Here is a 15,657-nt window from a genome sequence, read left to right on the forward strand (position 1 = left end):
GTGGCTGAAACAAAATTTCATTTAACAAAAAATTGGAAGTTTTGTTCCCAAGGAAGAGTTCCAATTTTGATGAAATTGTATTCCCTGCAAAAGAGCAAAACCAAAGCTATCGTTCGAAGGTTTTACCCAACGTCTGTGTACTCCTCAAGAAGCAGAAAGGCAGTGGAGAGAAAGCAAGTGTGGGTTTGGGAGAAAAGTCCTACCAACCAATAAATGGAAGCAATGAAAGCAGAGGGATGAAAAGTACAAATTCCCAGGCATTCCAGACATATCTGGTATCCTTTACATCCTGCGCTGGGCACTTCACTTGTACATATTTCAGTGTTCCACCACAGAAGCAGCTGCATTTCAGTCGTGAGTTATTATATGAAGAGTTTTGTATAGTTGTCGCAGGATCTTATGAGATGAAAAGGAGCTGACCGCGGCAAAGAAAGTAAAATAGAACATGCAATCTATTAACTATGCTGGAAACCACTTATGCCACAAAGAAGTGGGTGCCAGGAAGCAAAAACTTCCAGAAGAAATTAAGGGGGGAAAAAAAAGGGAAGAAAAAAGGAAAAAGAAAAATATTAATAAAAAAAAAAAAGGAAAAAAAGTCACCGGTAGCTGGGAGAAGAGTACAGGCTCGTTACCACATCTGAGCTGTTGAAAAATAGCCGCTGGTTTTCTGTAGCTCTTCATCTGTTTTTCTGTTCCTTTTTGTCCTTCTATTTAACCTTGCCGGGTAAAACACATCTCCAAGGACAAATAAAAATGATATTCTTACCAGTGCTGCTGACTTTGCAACCTGTCAGAAAACTGACTAAACTTGAAGCTCCTTCAGTCAGTCACTTTAAAATATAGTCAGCACTGCGCTTAAAAAGAAGAGGAAGAACAAAATACAGGAATTCAACACCAGGATTACTCTGCTGAATATTAAGACGTTCCAATGGGCTCTGGGAGAAACAGCACAACTGCTGTGATGTGCAGTGTGACAAAGGGAAATGGTGCAGAATATCAGGCTTGGCTCTTGCATTATGGTGCAGATACTTAATTTGTCTTCATTAAATATATATTAAAGCATGTTTAGATCCAGAAAGGTGGCCTGGGAACTAGAAAATGCTGTTAAAACATGGACCAAAGAAATGTTAATTAATTTCACTAGGTTCACACTTCACCTGTCCAAGGAAAAATATCTGGTTTTTAGCATTTGAGAGGGCGAAATCTGCAGCCAGTGCTTTTGTCATTACTTACAGTCATCTTCCCTGGAAGCATTTCCCTGGTTTATGTGCACCACATGTGGATAGAGAACCTTAATTTCTTTTAGGAAACTTTTCTGCTTCAGATGCTTCTCTGCTCCTCGGAGATGGGCCTACAGAGTTAGACGTGCAGCCCAAACAGACTGCAGGGATCTGCAGATCAGGAGGTGCATCTGCCTCCTTCTGTCTCTGACACAGGCTGCTTTCAAACTGTCATTAGGACATTAGCAGAGCAAAGCACGAGTGACTGTTCAGAAACAGCCTCAGGTTGCTCAGGGTCACGACAAGAAAGGTAAAATTAGGGTACCACCACTGTCCTTCGCCTGCACGTTTCCTGTATGCCAGCCTGGCCCGTGTTATTTATCATTTCTTGTATTCTAACAAGCACCACATTCTGGCTTACGAGCAGTAAGTGCATAAAAATGCTGTGTGTGGCTGTTTCGGCTGCGTTTGTGTGGGGCAGTGGTTCTTCTTTGTGAAGCAGCTGGTTCAAATGCCTGGGCAAGAACAAATGAGGGAGGAGAAAACATGGACACAGTCAGCTGGAGGAACAAGGTGAACTCTAGAGCAAAAGAGGTAATTTTTCAATCAAGCTTTTAATGAAAAGATCATAAAATAACAGTTTCTCATCACTGTACATTAAGACTGCAAATTTCTGAATGCTGAGATCATATTATAATTTCTGTATCTTTTTATATGACACTTGAGTTGAAGCCACAACTCTGTGTGGCTCTGACCTGAATTCAAGCTCTTGAAGGAAATGAACAGAACATTGCAGCAGGAATGTCGGCCTTTACCTTGCCCTGCCCTCTTCTCCCCCTCCCCAGGAAACATCCAGGGCACCTAGACTGACTGACAATTAAGGCTTAAAATTAAAAAGAGAGAGAGAGAGAGAGAGAGAGAGAGATGGAGCATCCCCTTTTTAGTTGTATTTAAAGTATTAAAATAAAGTGGGGGAAAATATCCAGCCAGCCAAAACAAGGTCCTGTCCTCATTAGAAAAGTTATCCTCAGCCAGTTATCCTCAATTCTCGTGGCATTTAGAGCAACAGTTGTCCAGGTGCTTCGCTTGATAACTTGTGAATGAGAAAGTTTAAAAAACATCCCACTCTTCAGGAAAAGCAAGCACTATGAGGTGTGTCCCCTAACTGCCAGCAAATACTGCAGCACAAAATACTGTTTTAAACCTTCCCTACAGCATCCCACAGGGTCCCCTCTGTTCAGAAAACACCAATCCGTTTATATTTTGAAGCCACTGGGCTTCCAGGAGAAGAGACAGCAGGAATGACTGAATGACAAATTAATTTCTCTCTCTAAACTTCTGTTTCAGTATTTTTGAGTCATGTTAGTTCAAAAAAGGAAAGCAGAATAAACAACGGCACAGAGATGAACTAGGGCTGAAATGAAGAAGCCTTCCTAAGAGGCCCAGCTGGTAACTCTGTGGCAGAGCTGGAACTGCCTCACAGAGGATCCTAGAGCTTTTGCTTTTACAAGGAAAGTAGCAAATATAGTGAGTGTCTTGGGAAATTGTCAAAGGTGAAATTGCTTTCTTCCCCTACCCTGAAAAAATGCAAATACAAGGAGTGGAAAGGGGCTGAAAATCATCGACTGCTTGCCTCCTTATCTCCTACACTAAAAAAAAGACAATAAGGTACCATGGGACTTAAAATATTGCAAAAGCAGCTGCTGAAAGCAACCTGCAAATTTTGTTTTCAAGAATGTGACCAGTTCTGGAGTGAAAGAGTAACTATGGAAAAAAAGGGGGGGTTATAGTAAATGAAGAGACTTTGTTGAAGTTGAGAAAATCATTAAGTTTAAACAAAAACAACAACAACAACAAGAAAAAATGCTAGAAGACCAATTAAATACTGCAGGATCACAGGTCAGAGCTCATTTAGAATTTAAACTCCTGCTTAAATAAGAGTTTAATCAAACATGCCATCTCAGTGGTAAGCATTTCTGCTGGCTAGAGAGAGCTAGATGTTTACCATTTAGCACCTCAAACCCATTTAAACTGTGGGGAGGATTTTTTGCTTTGTTTTTGATTTACTTTTCCCTTAACTCCAGTACAGCTGATTGGGAAGGTTTCTGAATTTGGCACGTACCCTCAAACCAACAAACATCCCTTTCGTCGTGCTGATTTTTAAGGTTATTGCAGGACCATAACTGCTAACTCTACCAGTACTGGCACAAGAGGCTTTGTGAAGTACAGCTTTTCCCAGGGACTCTTACCACCTCACTTGGCAGGGAATCTGACGCTTCAACGTCGTTTGCGAGGCCCATCACAAAATGGCACAAATGCTGTTGAGTTTGGCACGAAGCTTCCTCCAGCTACCTTGGGCATCACCTCCCCACCTTTGAGACCTTATTGCTTCTACAGTAAACAGTGAAAGGAGGAAGAGAGGGGGGTCGGTAAAGGAGCTCTGTCCTGACCTTCGGGCAGGACGTAGACTCCTCTCAGTCACAAGTTGCAATCGGAAGCACACAACCATTCCTCTGATAACTTTTACATTCTCTGAATTTTGCCAGCATTTACCCCAGAATTAATTTTATTTGACTGAGTGCGCTGGATGTTTCCCTGGTCAAGACCCATATTCCTGCTTTTCGGAACTGAAGCGACACGGTAAAATACTGCTAACCCAGACTTTGAACCTGCACTGCTTGAAAACAATGCTTTCCACACACACGAGAGAGAGGAAAAAAAAAACAAAACAGGAATCTTAAAAGAGTGACACTGTAACTGGAAACATTTAAATACAGCAAAACATAAATTCCTCTTCTATGCAAAGCTACAAAAGTCCAGTCTTTGTATTGTCTTCACAGGTTATGGTTTATGGCTATGCTGAGAGTCTCTGAGATTCTTTTTTTTTTTTTTAATATATTTTTTTCATTTTTTTGAAATCCTGTAGAGAAGACCCTGCGGACACATCTTTGTGTTTGCAACTTTCTGAATTACATTGCAAAACTGTGCATACAGAATCTGAGAAATAAATACATTCATTACTGCACATACATATTGATACAAAAACAACACTGTCAAATAGTGTTTGCACCATCTTTGTTAGATATTAAGACCAGGCAAAATTAATATTTCATTTTCCATCAGCCCCCCCCCTCAAATGTTTGAGGTGGCTTTGGTGTAGAAGGTAAAAGCTACAAAGGGTCAAGACTAATGATGGGGAATTTTAAAAAAAAAAAATCCTTTTTTTTTTGGCTTCAGCGGTAGTTTAGCAAACCATCTTCATTGGTCATCTTTCGACTGTTCTAACATGCAAATCAAGCTTAGGTTTCACCTAGAAAGCCTTGCAGGTTTTGGTCGGTCTCTTTGCGCGTGACTGTAAGGTCTGGAGTGAATCCATCCAGCTGTTCAACTAAAAGGTGGCTCAGACAGTCCGAACGGGGAAGCTCAGGCCCCAGCACAGCTCTGGACAGAAACAGGAGGCCACGTACCTGCGCTCTCTGCCTCACCCCAGACCCTTAAAGCTACCCAAGTCACCGCCTCGTCCTCGCGGGGACGTTGGCCGCCTCTGCGCAGCCCCTGCCCGGCGCGGCGGGGCGGCTCAGAGTTGTGCGTACTCTGCCACGTCAGCAGCCACAGAGCCTCACAGAAGCTGCGTGCCAATAGCTCTTTGGTGTCTTCTGTGGTCTCTGTGGCTCCTGCTAACTCCCCCAGATGCACAGAGCTGGGCTTTTTTTTTTTTTTTTTTGCCAGGAATTTGGTTTTGGATGTTCTGCAGTAAGGACTGGAAAACAGTTCAGCCCAGCTCACCCATGGCTAGCGGTAAGGAGATGTGCTGGGTACAGCTGCTCCCACCATCCTCTGCCAACACCCTTCTCTGATCTCCAGAGCTTCTCACGTCTCTCCCTACCCTTTCTTTACCCACTCCTACTCCTCTGAGGAAGAGCTCGGCTGGCTTAGGCCAAATACCAATATTCGCCTCCCTGCCGCACCTGCAGAGCGAGGGCCTGGGCAGCCCCGGCTGTGGTGGCCCTAGCCCAAAGCACCTCCTGCTTGCCCAGATGGAGACACTCCCAGGAGTGCCTCCAAAGTCCTGCCTGGGTCTCTTCTGCGATGCCCCTCGTCAAAAACCCCTAAATCTCCGTGCCGTATTTCTGATCGCCCTCCCCGAGCAGTGCTGGAATGCAGGCTGGGTCGCAGGTTTCCCCTCTCGGTTTGGGGAACGCTGCAGTAGCCTTCAGAAGACAAACCAATGGAAAAAGCAAAGATTAATTTTGACTGGCCCCTAGATCTGTTGAGGTCTGAAACTGTAAAAGTTTATGTAAACAATGAGATAAATATATTAGTACTTTTCTGAGCCAAGTGAGGTTCCATACTCATTCAAATGTGCTTTGGTTTAAAAAATAGTTTTGTGAATTTGGGTATGAGCTTCTTTATTTTTATACAACTTTTGCTATTTTATCTTTTTTTTTTTTTCCTGTTATTCCGAAAACATTCTGGAACTAAGTGACTAAAGCATATACTTAAGCTGCCAGGCCTCTTTTTTTTCTTTTTTTTTTTTCTTTTTTGTTGTTTTTAAATTGTTTTATTCCTCTTGAGGCTCTTTGTGTATTTCAAAAAAAAATTAAAATAAAATTAAAAAAAAATGCAACTCCCTCCCCCCCACCCTAAAACTCTTAAAATCTTAAATATGAAACTAGTGTTTTGCTTTCTCATTAAAATACAGAAAAATGTTTGATACAATACTATGTCGTACAAATGCAGTTGAGTGTTCAGGCCCAAAGCAGGCCTTAAACAGTCCCTGAAGTTTTGAGTATTATTAGTTATTCATTATTACTGTCACAATTTGGAAAATGTTGTTTATACTCAATCTATGGAACACAACTTTACACAGCTACTTGAAAAAAAAAGAACAAAATTTCCTTTTGTACAATACTCTCGCTGTACACAGACTTTATGTCGTATTGTTTAAGTGCTGGGGGAGGGGGGTAAAGTTTAAAAAAACGCTCCGGAAAAAAAAAAAAAATCAAATAGCATTGGGTCCTGAATCGTCACAATGATTCTCAAGGCTTAAAAAAAAGTGAAGCGGGGGCCTGGAGGGGCGGAGGGGTTAGGAGAGGCTGCACCACCCACACACGTGTTGTAAAAATGGCACTAACCAAGGGCAGCAGCTCCGGCTGCTCCCCGGGGGACTCTGCTCAGGCTCCTGCTGTCCCCAGGGCCAGAGCCACCGCAGGGCACAGCCAAGGGGGGCAGTGGCAGTGGGAGCAGAGCTCAGCGCCAGCCGCGTGCCGCTCACCAAAAGAGCTAAAAATTGTTCGGGCAAGCTGGGCTCCACAGGTCCGGAGCCAGGCAAGGGGAGCCATGCTCGGCAGGCAGCCCGGGGTCCAGCTCAGCCTGCGGGCTGCTGGAGGGAAGGGAAAGGCAGGGTCAAAGTGCCTAGGAACTCGTCTCGCACAGCTGTCCCTGGGCCCTGCTGAGACTTGCTCCGAGAAAAAGGTAGATGGCAAGGCCTTCCCCGTCTCACCCCGAGACGACTCCGGGGACGTTCTCAGGGCTTGGCAGGGAATCGAGGGGAGAAGAATTCAATATATATTCAAAACGTGGAAGTGCTAAAGACACTAAAAACCCACCTAACCCCGCAAAAGAAAACAGTGCATCGCGGCACAATGAGAAAAAAGAAGGCCAGGCTCCCCTCATGCCCCCAGCTCGCAGCGGGGCCGGAGCAGGCAGACAATGGCACGAGCAGAAGCAGAGTGGAGCGGGCAGGAGAGGGGCGAGCGTGTTCCCTGTAACGTGACACCAGGCCAAGGCGCAGTTGGGTTCTCTATTGCTTGGAGCCTGGATTCCAGTTTCCTCGGTTCATTCAATTGACCCAAAAACTTCTTTTGGACTAGTCTACCTTAAAAAAAACAAAACAAAACAAAACAAAAGAAAATGAAGCTTATATTTCTTTGTTTTAGTTAAACATGCTCACTTTTTCCTTTTTTTTTCTTTTTTCTTTTTTGGTCAAAACTTAAAAAAAATGGTTTTGTTTTTTGTTTTTTAAAAAAAGACAAAATGTGAGGTTTGGTAAACTCTACGCATAGAGACTATACTGGTTTGAGCAGAAAAAAAAAATATGAAAAAACGCAAGTGTAAACCTTACTCAATTCAGAAGGGATGATTCTACTGGCTGTGAATTTTTACCACCACAGTCACGGGAGGCTTGAAATAAGCCATAGCTTTCCACAAGGTCACGCCAACAAAGTCAAGGGGGCCAAGAATCGGTGGGCTACGTTCTCTGTCTTCTCTCCTAAACCAATAGCAGCTGTTGGCTGTGATGTCTTATGCAGATGTTGCAAGAACATTTTGTTTCTTTTTCTTTTCATTTTTCTTTCTTTTTGTGTGCGTGTGTTAAATTGTCTAAAAGGGAGGATATGAAACACTTTGGTTTGCTTTCTCCTCCTCTCCCCCACCTTATTGCACTCTGGATTCTAGTAAATTATAGGCTGCTATGCCCTCACCCTCTGTCCTGCCAGGTGTTTGCAGACTGACCCAGATGTGCTGGGGGAGCGGAAGATGAGGGGGACATTTTCCTCTCCCCAAAGTATCCAGAGTCAATAAACAAAGCTGGAAAGGGCCCAGAAAGCTCAGAGAAGTTTTCTTCTTTTATCTAAAAGTTACTACAACCAGCCAAGAGACTGCCAGCAAGCCAATCCAAGCAGCCAGCACAGCTTCTGGCGCTGCGTATTTTTTGCTTTGTCTTTGGCCAAGCTTTGCGTTAACATTTCTCTAGCTGACTTTCGATGGAAGGACAGGGTGGTAAAAATCCCTTAACTTTAATTTAGCTTCTACTTTTATACATTTAATTACTTACAATAAGAGAAAAAAATGCCTAATCTTTCACTAACCATCTTATTGTTCTCATGAATTCAAGAGGTAGCAAAGGTAACAAGTCTGTCCACACAGACTCGCTCTTTAGTGAGGGAGGAAAGCTAAAAACATACACACACACAAAAAATAAAATAAAAAATAATAAAAAAGTACCTAAGGAACTTGTAGCAAGTCCAGCCTACATCAAACCCCCTCCCCACCCACCCACCCTAGAATTAACCTCAGACCTTCCAGTTCAAACATTCACATAAACGTTACAATGGTTTTTCCTTTAATAAAACAAGTACCTCTAAGCAAAGAATATTCATACGAAACTACTAGAAAAGTAAAGACGACCCCCTGCTCACTGAAGGAAATTCCCAGGGCATCCAGGCCCTGTTCAGTCATGGGTAAGGCAGAAGAGGTTTGCGTGTTTTGTGGGGACGGGTGGCATGTGGTTATGCGTGCCAGGGAGAAAGATCAAAACAAAAAGAGGGAGGGACAGCGAGGGAAGCATCACCACTTCTTGAAGTGAAGCACTCTGGTGGTGCATGCCTCGGGAGGCTGCTCTCCCCACCCTGGGCAGCCCATGGGCACGGCTGGGGGGTCCCACCACTGCTGTGGCTTTCCCACCGGATCCGAAGGGGCTGCCGACCCTGTGAGATGGTCCACAGACACAGCTGCCACGCTCGTGAGGGCAATGCTGTGTTATTTCACAGCTGCTCAGGCTGCTGAAAAGATGTACTTTTTTCTTTAATGGCAAGAAATGCCCCTACTGAGTTGGATGTTAAAAGAGGACGTGAGTAGGGGAACAGCAACACAAAGGAACGAGGCAGGGAGGAGGCAGCCAGCGGAGGTCAAAAGTTCCCCCACAGTCCTGCTTCCCGCTGCAGGTAATCAATATGGCAAAGAAGTCAACGTGCTCAAAAGAGAAGCGGCATTTCTTGCCAGATCACCAAGATTTGGAGGGAGAGTTGGACTAAATGCATCAGCTTGGCTGTGGACCTTTCTTTTTTTTAAAAAAAGGGAAAAAAGGAACTTTATTTTTTTTTTAAATGTTAAAGCTACATTTGTTTAGGCCTCCCATGACTGAACAGAGTGTGGGGAGCTGCCCCCTTTTTTGTTTGTTTTTTTTTTCTTTTTTTCTTTTTTTTTTTTTTTTAAGCAGCAAGTCTACAGAAAGGTAAATCACTGCGGATGGGCTCGAAGCTCATTCTGGAGTCTTTGGCTTATGTGGGAGAGGTATGCATTCGCAGGTGGCTGATCAGATTGCGCTGCTGGGTGAATTTCCCACCACACAGTTGACATTCGTAAGGTTTTTCTCCTGAGTGGACACGCATATGCTCTGTCAGTCGGTACTGCCGGGTAAAGCGCATCCCGCATTCCTCGCAAGCAAAGGGCTTGAGCCCCAAGTGGCTGCGCATGTGCCGTGTCATGGTGCCCCGCTGCGTGAACATCTTGCCGCAGATGTTGCAAGGGAAGGGCCGTGTCAGCCAGTGAGTCTTCTCATGCTGCCGCAGCGTCGCTGGATCCTTGTAGCTCTTCTCACACACCGAACACTTGAAGGGCCGGGACTCGGCGGCGTAGGCCTGGTTGGGGTTGGACAAATCCTCAGCTTCATCCTTGCTGCCGTACGTGCCTTCCTCCTTGATGTAAAGGTCTTCCTCGGTGTGCGTCTCCACGTGGGCGTTCAGCTGCTCGGAGCTGGGGAAGCCTTTGCCGCAGGGGATGCAGACGTACAGGTTGTCGCCGTAGGCCACTGGCTCAAACCCCTCCTGCCGGTAGACGTAGTTGGCGCTGGTGTGCCCGCCGCTCTCGCTCTCACTCTGGCCGCTGTCGTCGCTGTTCTCCTTCCCGTTTTCCACCTCCTCCTTGCACGGGTAGGGCAGGTCTGCGCCGTAGGCTCCGGCCAAGCTCCGCTCCACAGATTTGGACAAGGGCCCCAGCAGGATGCCATTGGGCAGCCCTTCGCCCTCGTCCCTGTCTTTGCTCCCCTCCTTTCGGTCAAAGGCGCTGTCTTTCTTGATCCATTCCTTCTTGCGGGACGAGTGCCGGAGGCCCTTGCGCTGGCTGCTCTCCGTCAGCGCGTGGTGGCACTCCTCGCTCAGATCCATCTCCATGGGGTCGCTGCTGTCCGCCATGCTGTGAGGGGCTCCGACTCCAGACTCGTCGAACGATGAGGCACTGTTGGCTGCGGGGGCTGAGGCAGATTGGGGAGAGCCGTGCTGGCTTTCGCTGTGCTGCGTGTCATCGTGGGAGGCTGCAACAGGGAGCGACGGGCTTTTTTTGGACAGGTCGAGGCCTAGCTCCTGGTCGCCGGTGCTCCCGTTCGCGCTGCCGCCCCCACCGCCGTTCTTACTGGCTCCCCTGTTTAAGGAGTGACAGTTCTCTTGGTTGGAGCTGCTGATGAAGACCTCGTCATCGGAGAGCTTTCCCTTTGACAGCTCCTTTGAGTGCGAGCCCTTCATCCCCTCATTTGACCCTGAATAGCGAGCTTGGATGACCGAAGCGGTGGAAAGTCTCTGACTCCTGGCGGATCTCCCGACCCCGAGGCCGCCGGCCTTGCCAGCAAAGGACTTGCTGCTCCGCTTCAGCTTCTTTCTGCAGAGAGCTGCCAGGTCGTGCAGTTGGAGGTAGCTTGCTGCGGTGAGGAGAGCATTAAAGTTCTGTTCACCGGGCTGGTCAGTCGTTAAGAGCTTACCAGTATAAATAAAGTCCAAGATCTGCCGGAACACGGTGGGGTTCACCATGTCCGTGTCTAAGTTAATCAGGTTGTCATGCAGGACAAGGGATTTGAAATACATGCTGCTGGCTGCCAGGATGTTCTTATGGGCACGAAACAGGGCATTTTCTACCACAATGATCACATCACAGAGGAAACCTTTGGCTCGTTGCTGGTTCAGCTGCAGTAGCAGTTGTTTGGCATGATTTGGCAGTTCCATCTCCACCTTCTCTTCCTTTCACCTTCACTTTACCACCTGCAAAACAGGAGGACGAGAAGTGTGAACCTGCTGTTTCCACTTGAGCAAGTCGACATTTAATAGACTGGCTTAACACGGTGCAGGCTGCCTTCGGCTTGACACTGACTAAGGAGGCCTGGGAATGATCCAGCCTTGCAAGCTGTGATCCTGCTCGGAGTACAGACAGGAGTGGTTCTCATCAGTGGCTCTCATTTTTGGTCCTCTCAAAACTCAAATTTGCGAGTATCTTTTTACAAAAGAAATCAGCATTGGCTGGAATTAGTGTTCAAAAGCTACCAGCGAGAAAACAATAGTTAGGTACAGAGGAAAGCTGTTTCCCTTCCCTGGTGCAAATCTGAAGGGTGAATGGGAGAGATAGAAAAAGGGAAGAAAAAAGAAGCATCTACCTCTCTGCCGTTTGCGTATCTGAGCATGTAAAAGAATCGGCATAAGCTGCAGCTTCCCTGCTTTACCGTGTAGTTTGTTTCCTGGCTTTTACATGTTGAAGTCTTACAAAACCCGGTGGCTCTGGGGTTGTGAAAATGACATGTAGCAACTAAATCTGTAGGAGATGGAATTAATCACACTGAGGTGCGAATGGGAAATCTCCTTAAGAGTATGAAAGGCTGCTTTAAAAACCAGCCCCCTGGCAACGTCCATAGCCCAATCCACTAACCTCAGGGGCTAGAATCAACCCCAAACTGGCTGAAATTCAGGGTGTTGAGCGAGCCAAATGCCACCAAAAGTCTTCAGCAATCTGAAACTGTTTTCTTAAGTCAATTCCCCTCCCTTAGCTTGAAGGAATTTTGTTTAAACTGATAGAGTCAAATAACCTGTCTCAAGTCACAGTGTCTCTACCCTGAAATACTGAGAAGAGAGGAAGATAGTGGTTCCCTCTGCATAGTTCATGTGTTTCACAAACACTATTTATGATGTGTTTTAGTTTAGATATTTATATTTACTTTCCCAGTACTATTACAATTAGGAAACGTCTACTTTGAGGAGGATCAGAATTAACTAACTGCAACTGCAAATTTGGTAGCTAGTAAAGCACATAATAACTAGAATTTAAAGTTGGGGCTGCTTTCAGAAATCCAAGATCTTTTTCTTTTTTACTTTGTTGTTGAGACTTTTGTTTGAAAGTGCCAGCTACTATTTGTAATAGGCATTTATCTGTTAGTTTAAAGTTGGTTTAAAGCAATTGCTGAATTTCAAACATAGGAATTAAATACCAGACATAAACCAGCTACCTTTAGCCTTCCCCTTCTTCATTCCTTTCCCACTTCATGTTATTATTGAAATAGATTTCTGCTTTTGAAGGAGGAGTGGGCCATACATCCATAGAAATGAAGAGCTTAAGTTTTGTCTTAAAATCATCTTGAGTTAATGTTTTTATTGCTTGTGAGCCCCATTACCACATTCTGTCCCATCAGACTTCAAATGATGAAGCATTAGACTGAATTATCTTCTCTCGGGGTCAAGTATGTGTACTCGAGGAAAAGAAATATGAGTGAGACTCTCATTAGTAAAAATAAGCCTTTTTCAAACGTGATTCTTACTGACTGGTGATTAATAGAAAGATTTCAGTTGGCAGAAAGGTGGTAAATTTACCTCATCCATTTCTGTACAACAAAAAGATTTTTCTTTATGAAAAAAGCTACAGAAAAGTAAACTAATGCATTTTTTCCTCCCATACTGCTGACTCGCTAGCATGGTACTTTTGTGGTTACCAAAAGAAATGCCGAGGATGTGCCTCCCTTCTTCCACGGGACACATGTCTCCACTTGGCTAGCCTGAAACTCGGTTAGGCATTTGGTACAATTTTGTGGCCCCTGCTCAGTGCCCTGGCACTTAGTTCTGCACCCACACGGATCTCAGGGGCTTTTCACCTTGACCCACAGCTAAAATGCCTGCTCTGCTTTTCTCTTCTGTTCCCATCCGTTCCAGCAGTGGATGAGAACCCAGTAGATGGGGCATCCACCACTGAGCCTTTGGCACATGAATACTGTTCCCTGAGGTGGCTGCCTTTAAAAAGGGTTGCAGCCAAAGAAGGAAATGCAGGCTTGCTGTGGTATTAGCCAGTTAGTTCTTCTCTCTCTGTAGTGTTTCTGCCATAGAAATTCATTCTGCAGCATCACAAAAACACGACAGAGACAGGGATTACCAGCGCTGAGCAGTGTTGAGCACTTTAAAAACAAGTTTTGCTGTAATTAGCTACATCAGAGTTGCAGCACGCAGGCGATGTGTCTGGCTTTAGTGGCTTGCTTCCAGAATTGCTGATTAAAAGGAGGAAGCAACAAGAGAGGCACCAAATACCCACTTTTATCTAACCAGGCCAGTAAAAGCACTTACTTCTGGGTCACCAAGATATATCGATAGGGAAGGACAAAAACATGGCTTGCAACGTAACACAGCATCTCTCTATATAAATGCATCATGCTCAGGAGACAGCCCATTACTACACTGTTTTCACTGCAGATAGAATGGTGCTTCTCCACGCATATAACACACAAAATCCCTCAATAGGATTTGTAAGTGTTCCATCAAAAAAAGAAATGCAGGAAGGGAAAGGAAACAGCATAGCCAGTATTTTTTTTCCTAAACACACTGAAAAAAAAGTATGTTACTGAACTAAAAGTGAGCTTATTTCCCATTCATGTGGCACCTGAAGCAGTGGCCTAGAAATCTCTGTGTACGTGTTTGTCTAAGCCTTTGCAAAAAGTCAAGGATTGCTGCTGCTACTGGCAGGAAATGTTTTGGGATTTTTACTTCTGTTTTTTCTTTCTGCTTTAAATGATCTTGAAGCCAGGTAATGAGCCTGCAGGGAAAGCCCGGGAAGCTGACGTAGAATTATAGTTTTGCTTTTTACTGACCTTTATGAGGAAGATAATGTTATTATTAAATCTCAGGACATTCTGCAGCAGAAAAATTAGCATAGTACAAGTTGTTTAAATTACTTCTATTTATCTCACCTGTCAAATTTTACAAAAGTACTCATGTTCAGTAGGATGTAAGTATGGGGTCGGTTATTACCTTTAGGAGGTTTTAAAAGCAGTGGTCAGCTTTTAAGTACTACAACGCTGCCTATCCCATTTGAATTTGTTAGCTGAAGTCTAACATGGATTTAGCAGCCCCAACAAAATGAATGTAAAGAACAAGGTAGGAAAACCTTCAGCCTAGTTCAGAGCCCCGTGTTTAAAGGTTTGCCAGGTATTGCCCACTGAGCGCTTTTCCCAGGACAGCCAGGTGGGTCAGAGCACACACCCTTTGACTGTGTACCTTTGTTGGCAAAAGCTTTATAGCATCAGCCTGGCTTTGGTATCTTGTGTAGTCCTGAACACAAAGAAATCCCTTCTGAGATGTCTTCCAGAGCTGACCAGTTATAAACACTTCTTAGCAATGATGCATTTTTGGTGTAGGGAAAGAGGGGGTGTGTTGGAAATCTTGTTAGCAAAGAGAGAAGCAGGCATTATTCCTTAATCTGTGGCATTCCTGAGATCTCACTTCTAGCTGAAAGCATGGGACCAAAGATAACTACAAGGTTAAGTCCAGCATAAAAGTTAGCAGATCTTCCCAAACAAATGGCAGGTGCAGCCTTACAAAAGCCTTGCTATCCATTAGTTTGCAGAGAATGGCTCTTAACAAACCCTGAACATTTGGCTACCACCACCAATAACAACAACAAAAGCCCCAAAAGTCCCTGAAAAATTACAGTGGTTTATATTTCATGTATTTCAGTACAATTTTTAAGACCCCTTCCTTTTCTTTCTTCTGCACATAAATACAAAAAATAAACTCCCCATTCAGAGGAGCCCTGGCTAGGGAGAGGCTCAGCTGCATTTCAGGTTAAAAAAAAAAAAAAAAAAAAAAAGCAAAAACAAAAACAACAACAAAATAAAACTAAAGAATATGTAAATATCTCACTGGGGCCACAGTCTATTAGCATTGAAGTTGGTGTGCAAAATTTCATTCCTTTGCATTTAAAACAATCACAAAAGGCTTTGTTCAATTAGCATTCGAGATGTTTTTTTTTCAGATTTAGGTTGCTTTCTAGTCATTCAAGGCACACAGTTCTCAGAGCAGTGAACCTGCCAGATATTCTTGTGCAAGGGAGGAAGGAAGCAAGGCTGAGGCTCTCCACTACCTCCACCATATCCATGGCACTGAGACACAGCACATGCAAAGGTGTGGGAAATACAGGGCACAAATCACAGAATGCAGTAATGCTGCAAGCAGATGCCACACATCAAACAAAGCTACGCAAGCTAAGAGCTGATAGCATTTTCACAAGCAATTGTGCCCAGGGAGCTGGGTAACTGAGCTGCTGTGCCCAGCCTGGAGCACACAGTGATCCAGTGGGTATGAAGATGGTGCAGAACGTACCAGCTGCTCCAGGAGCTTTGCTGCTCTCACTACAAAGCAGGAAAAACATAATTTGCTCTCAGTTTCCATAAGGACTCTGGAAATCACTAAAATTAAATTGCCAAATACAGGAGAAGAGGAATGCCTTCACCCCGTTAAGTAGTATAAAATCTACATATTCATTACAGGTTTGATTCTCTTTAATAGTGCTACATCTCTTCATAAAAGTAATTCCTGAATGAATGCTAAATGGGTTATCCTAGCAACCTCTGGCAGGAGATGCT

The 15,657-nt window shown here is 44.6% G+C and overlaps 1 protein-coding gene across 10 annotated transcripts in view; it reads right to left on the bottom strand.

Annotated features, from left to right (window-relative positions):
• Positions 1-1,815: 1,815 nt before the first annotated feature.
• Positions 1,816-15,657, bottom strand: part of HIC2 (HIC ZBTB transcriptional repressor 2) — an 81,423-nt gene continuing 67,581 nt past the window's right edge. For 9 of the 10 annotated variants that reach the window (XM_021273496.4, XM_005021168.6, XM_027470273.3 and 6 more), the window contains one exon: positions 1,816-11,029. In XM_021273496.4, coding sequence (XP_021129171.2) covers positions 9,281-10,993 — 1,713 coding nt within the window. In that variant the 5' untranslated portion in view covers positions 10,994-11,029 and the 3' untranslated portion in view covers positions 1,816-9,280. Of the gene's footprint in view, positions 11,030-14,290; positions 14,313-15,657 lie in introns of those variants that run through there. The other variant, XM_038187692.2, reaches the window with a different exon arrangement.

The sequence above is a fragment of the Anas platyrhynchos genome, chromosome 16 (genome assembly GCF_047663525.1).
Source record: "Anas platyrhynchos isolate ZD024472 breed Pekin duck chromosome 16, IASCAAS_PekinDuck_T2T, whole genome shotgun sequence".
NCBI classification, from domain to species: Eukaryota; Metazoa; Chordata; class Aves; order Anseriformes; family Anatidae; genus Anas; species Anas platyrhynchos.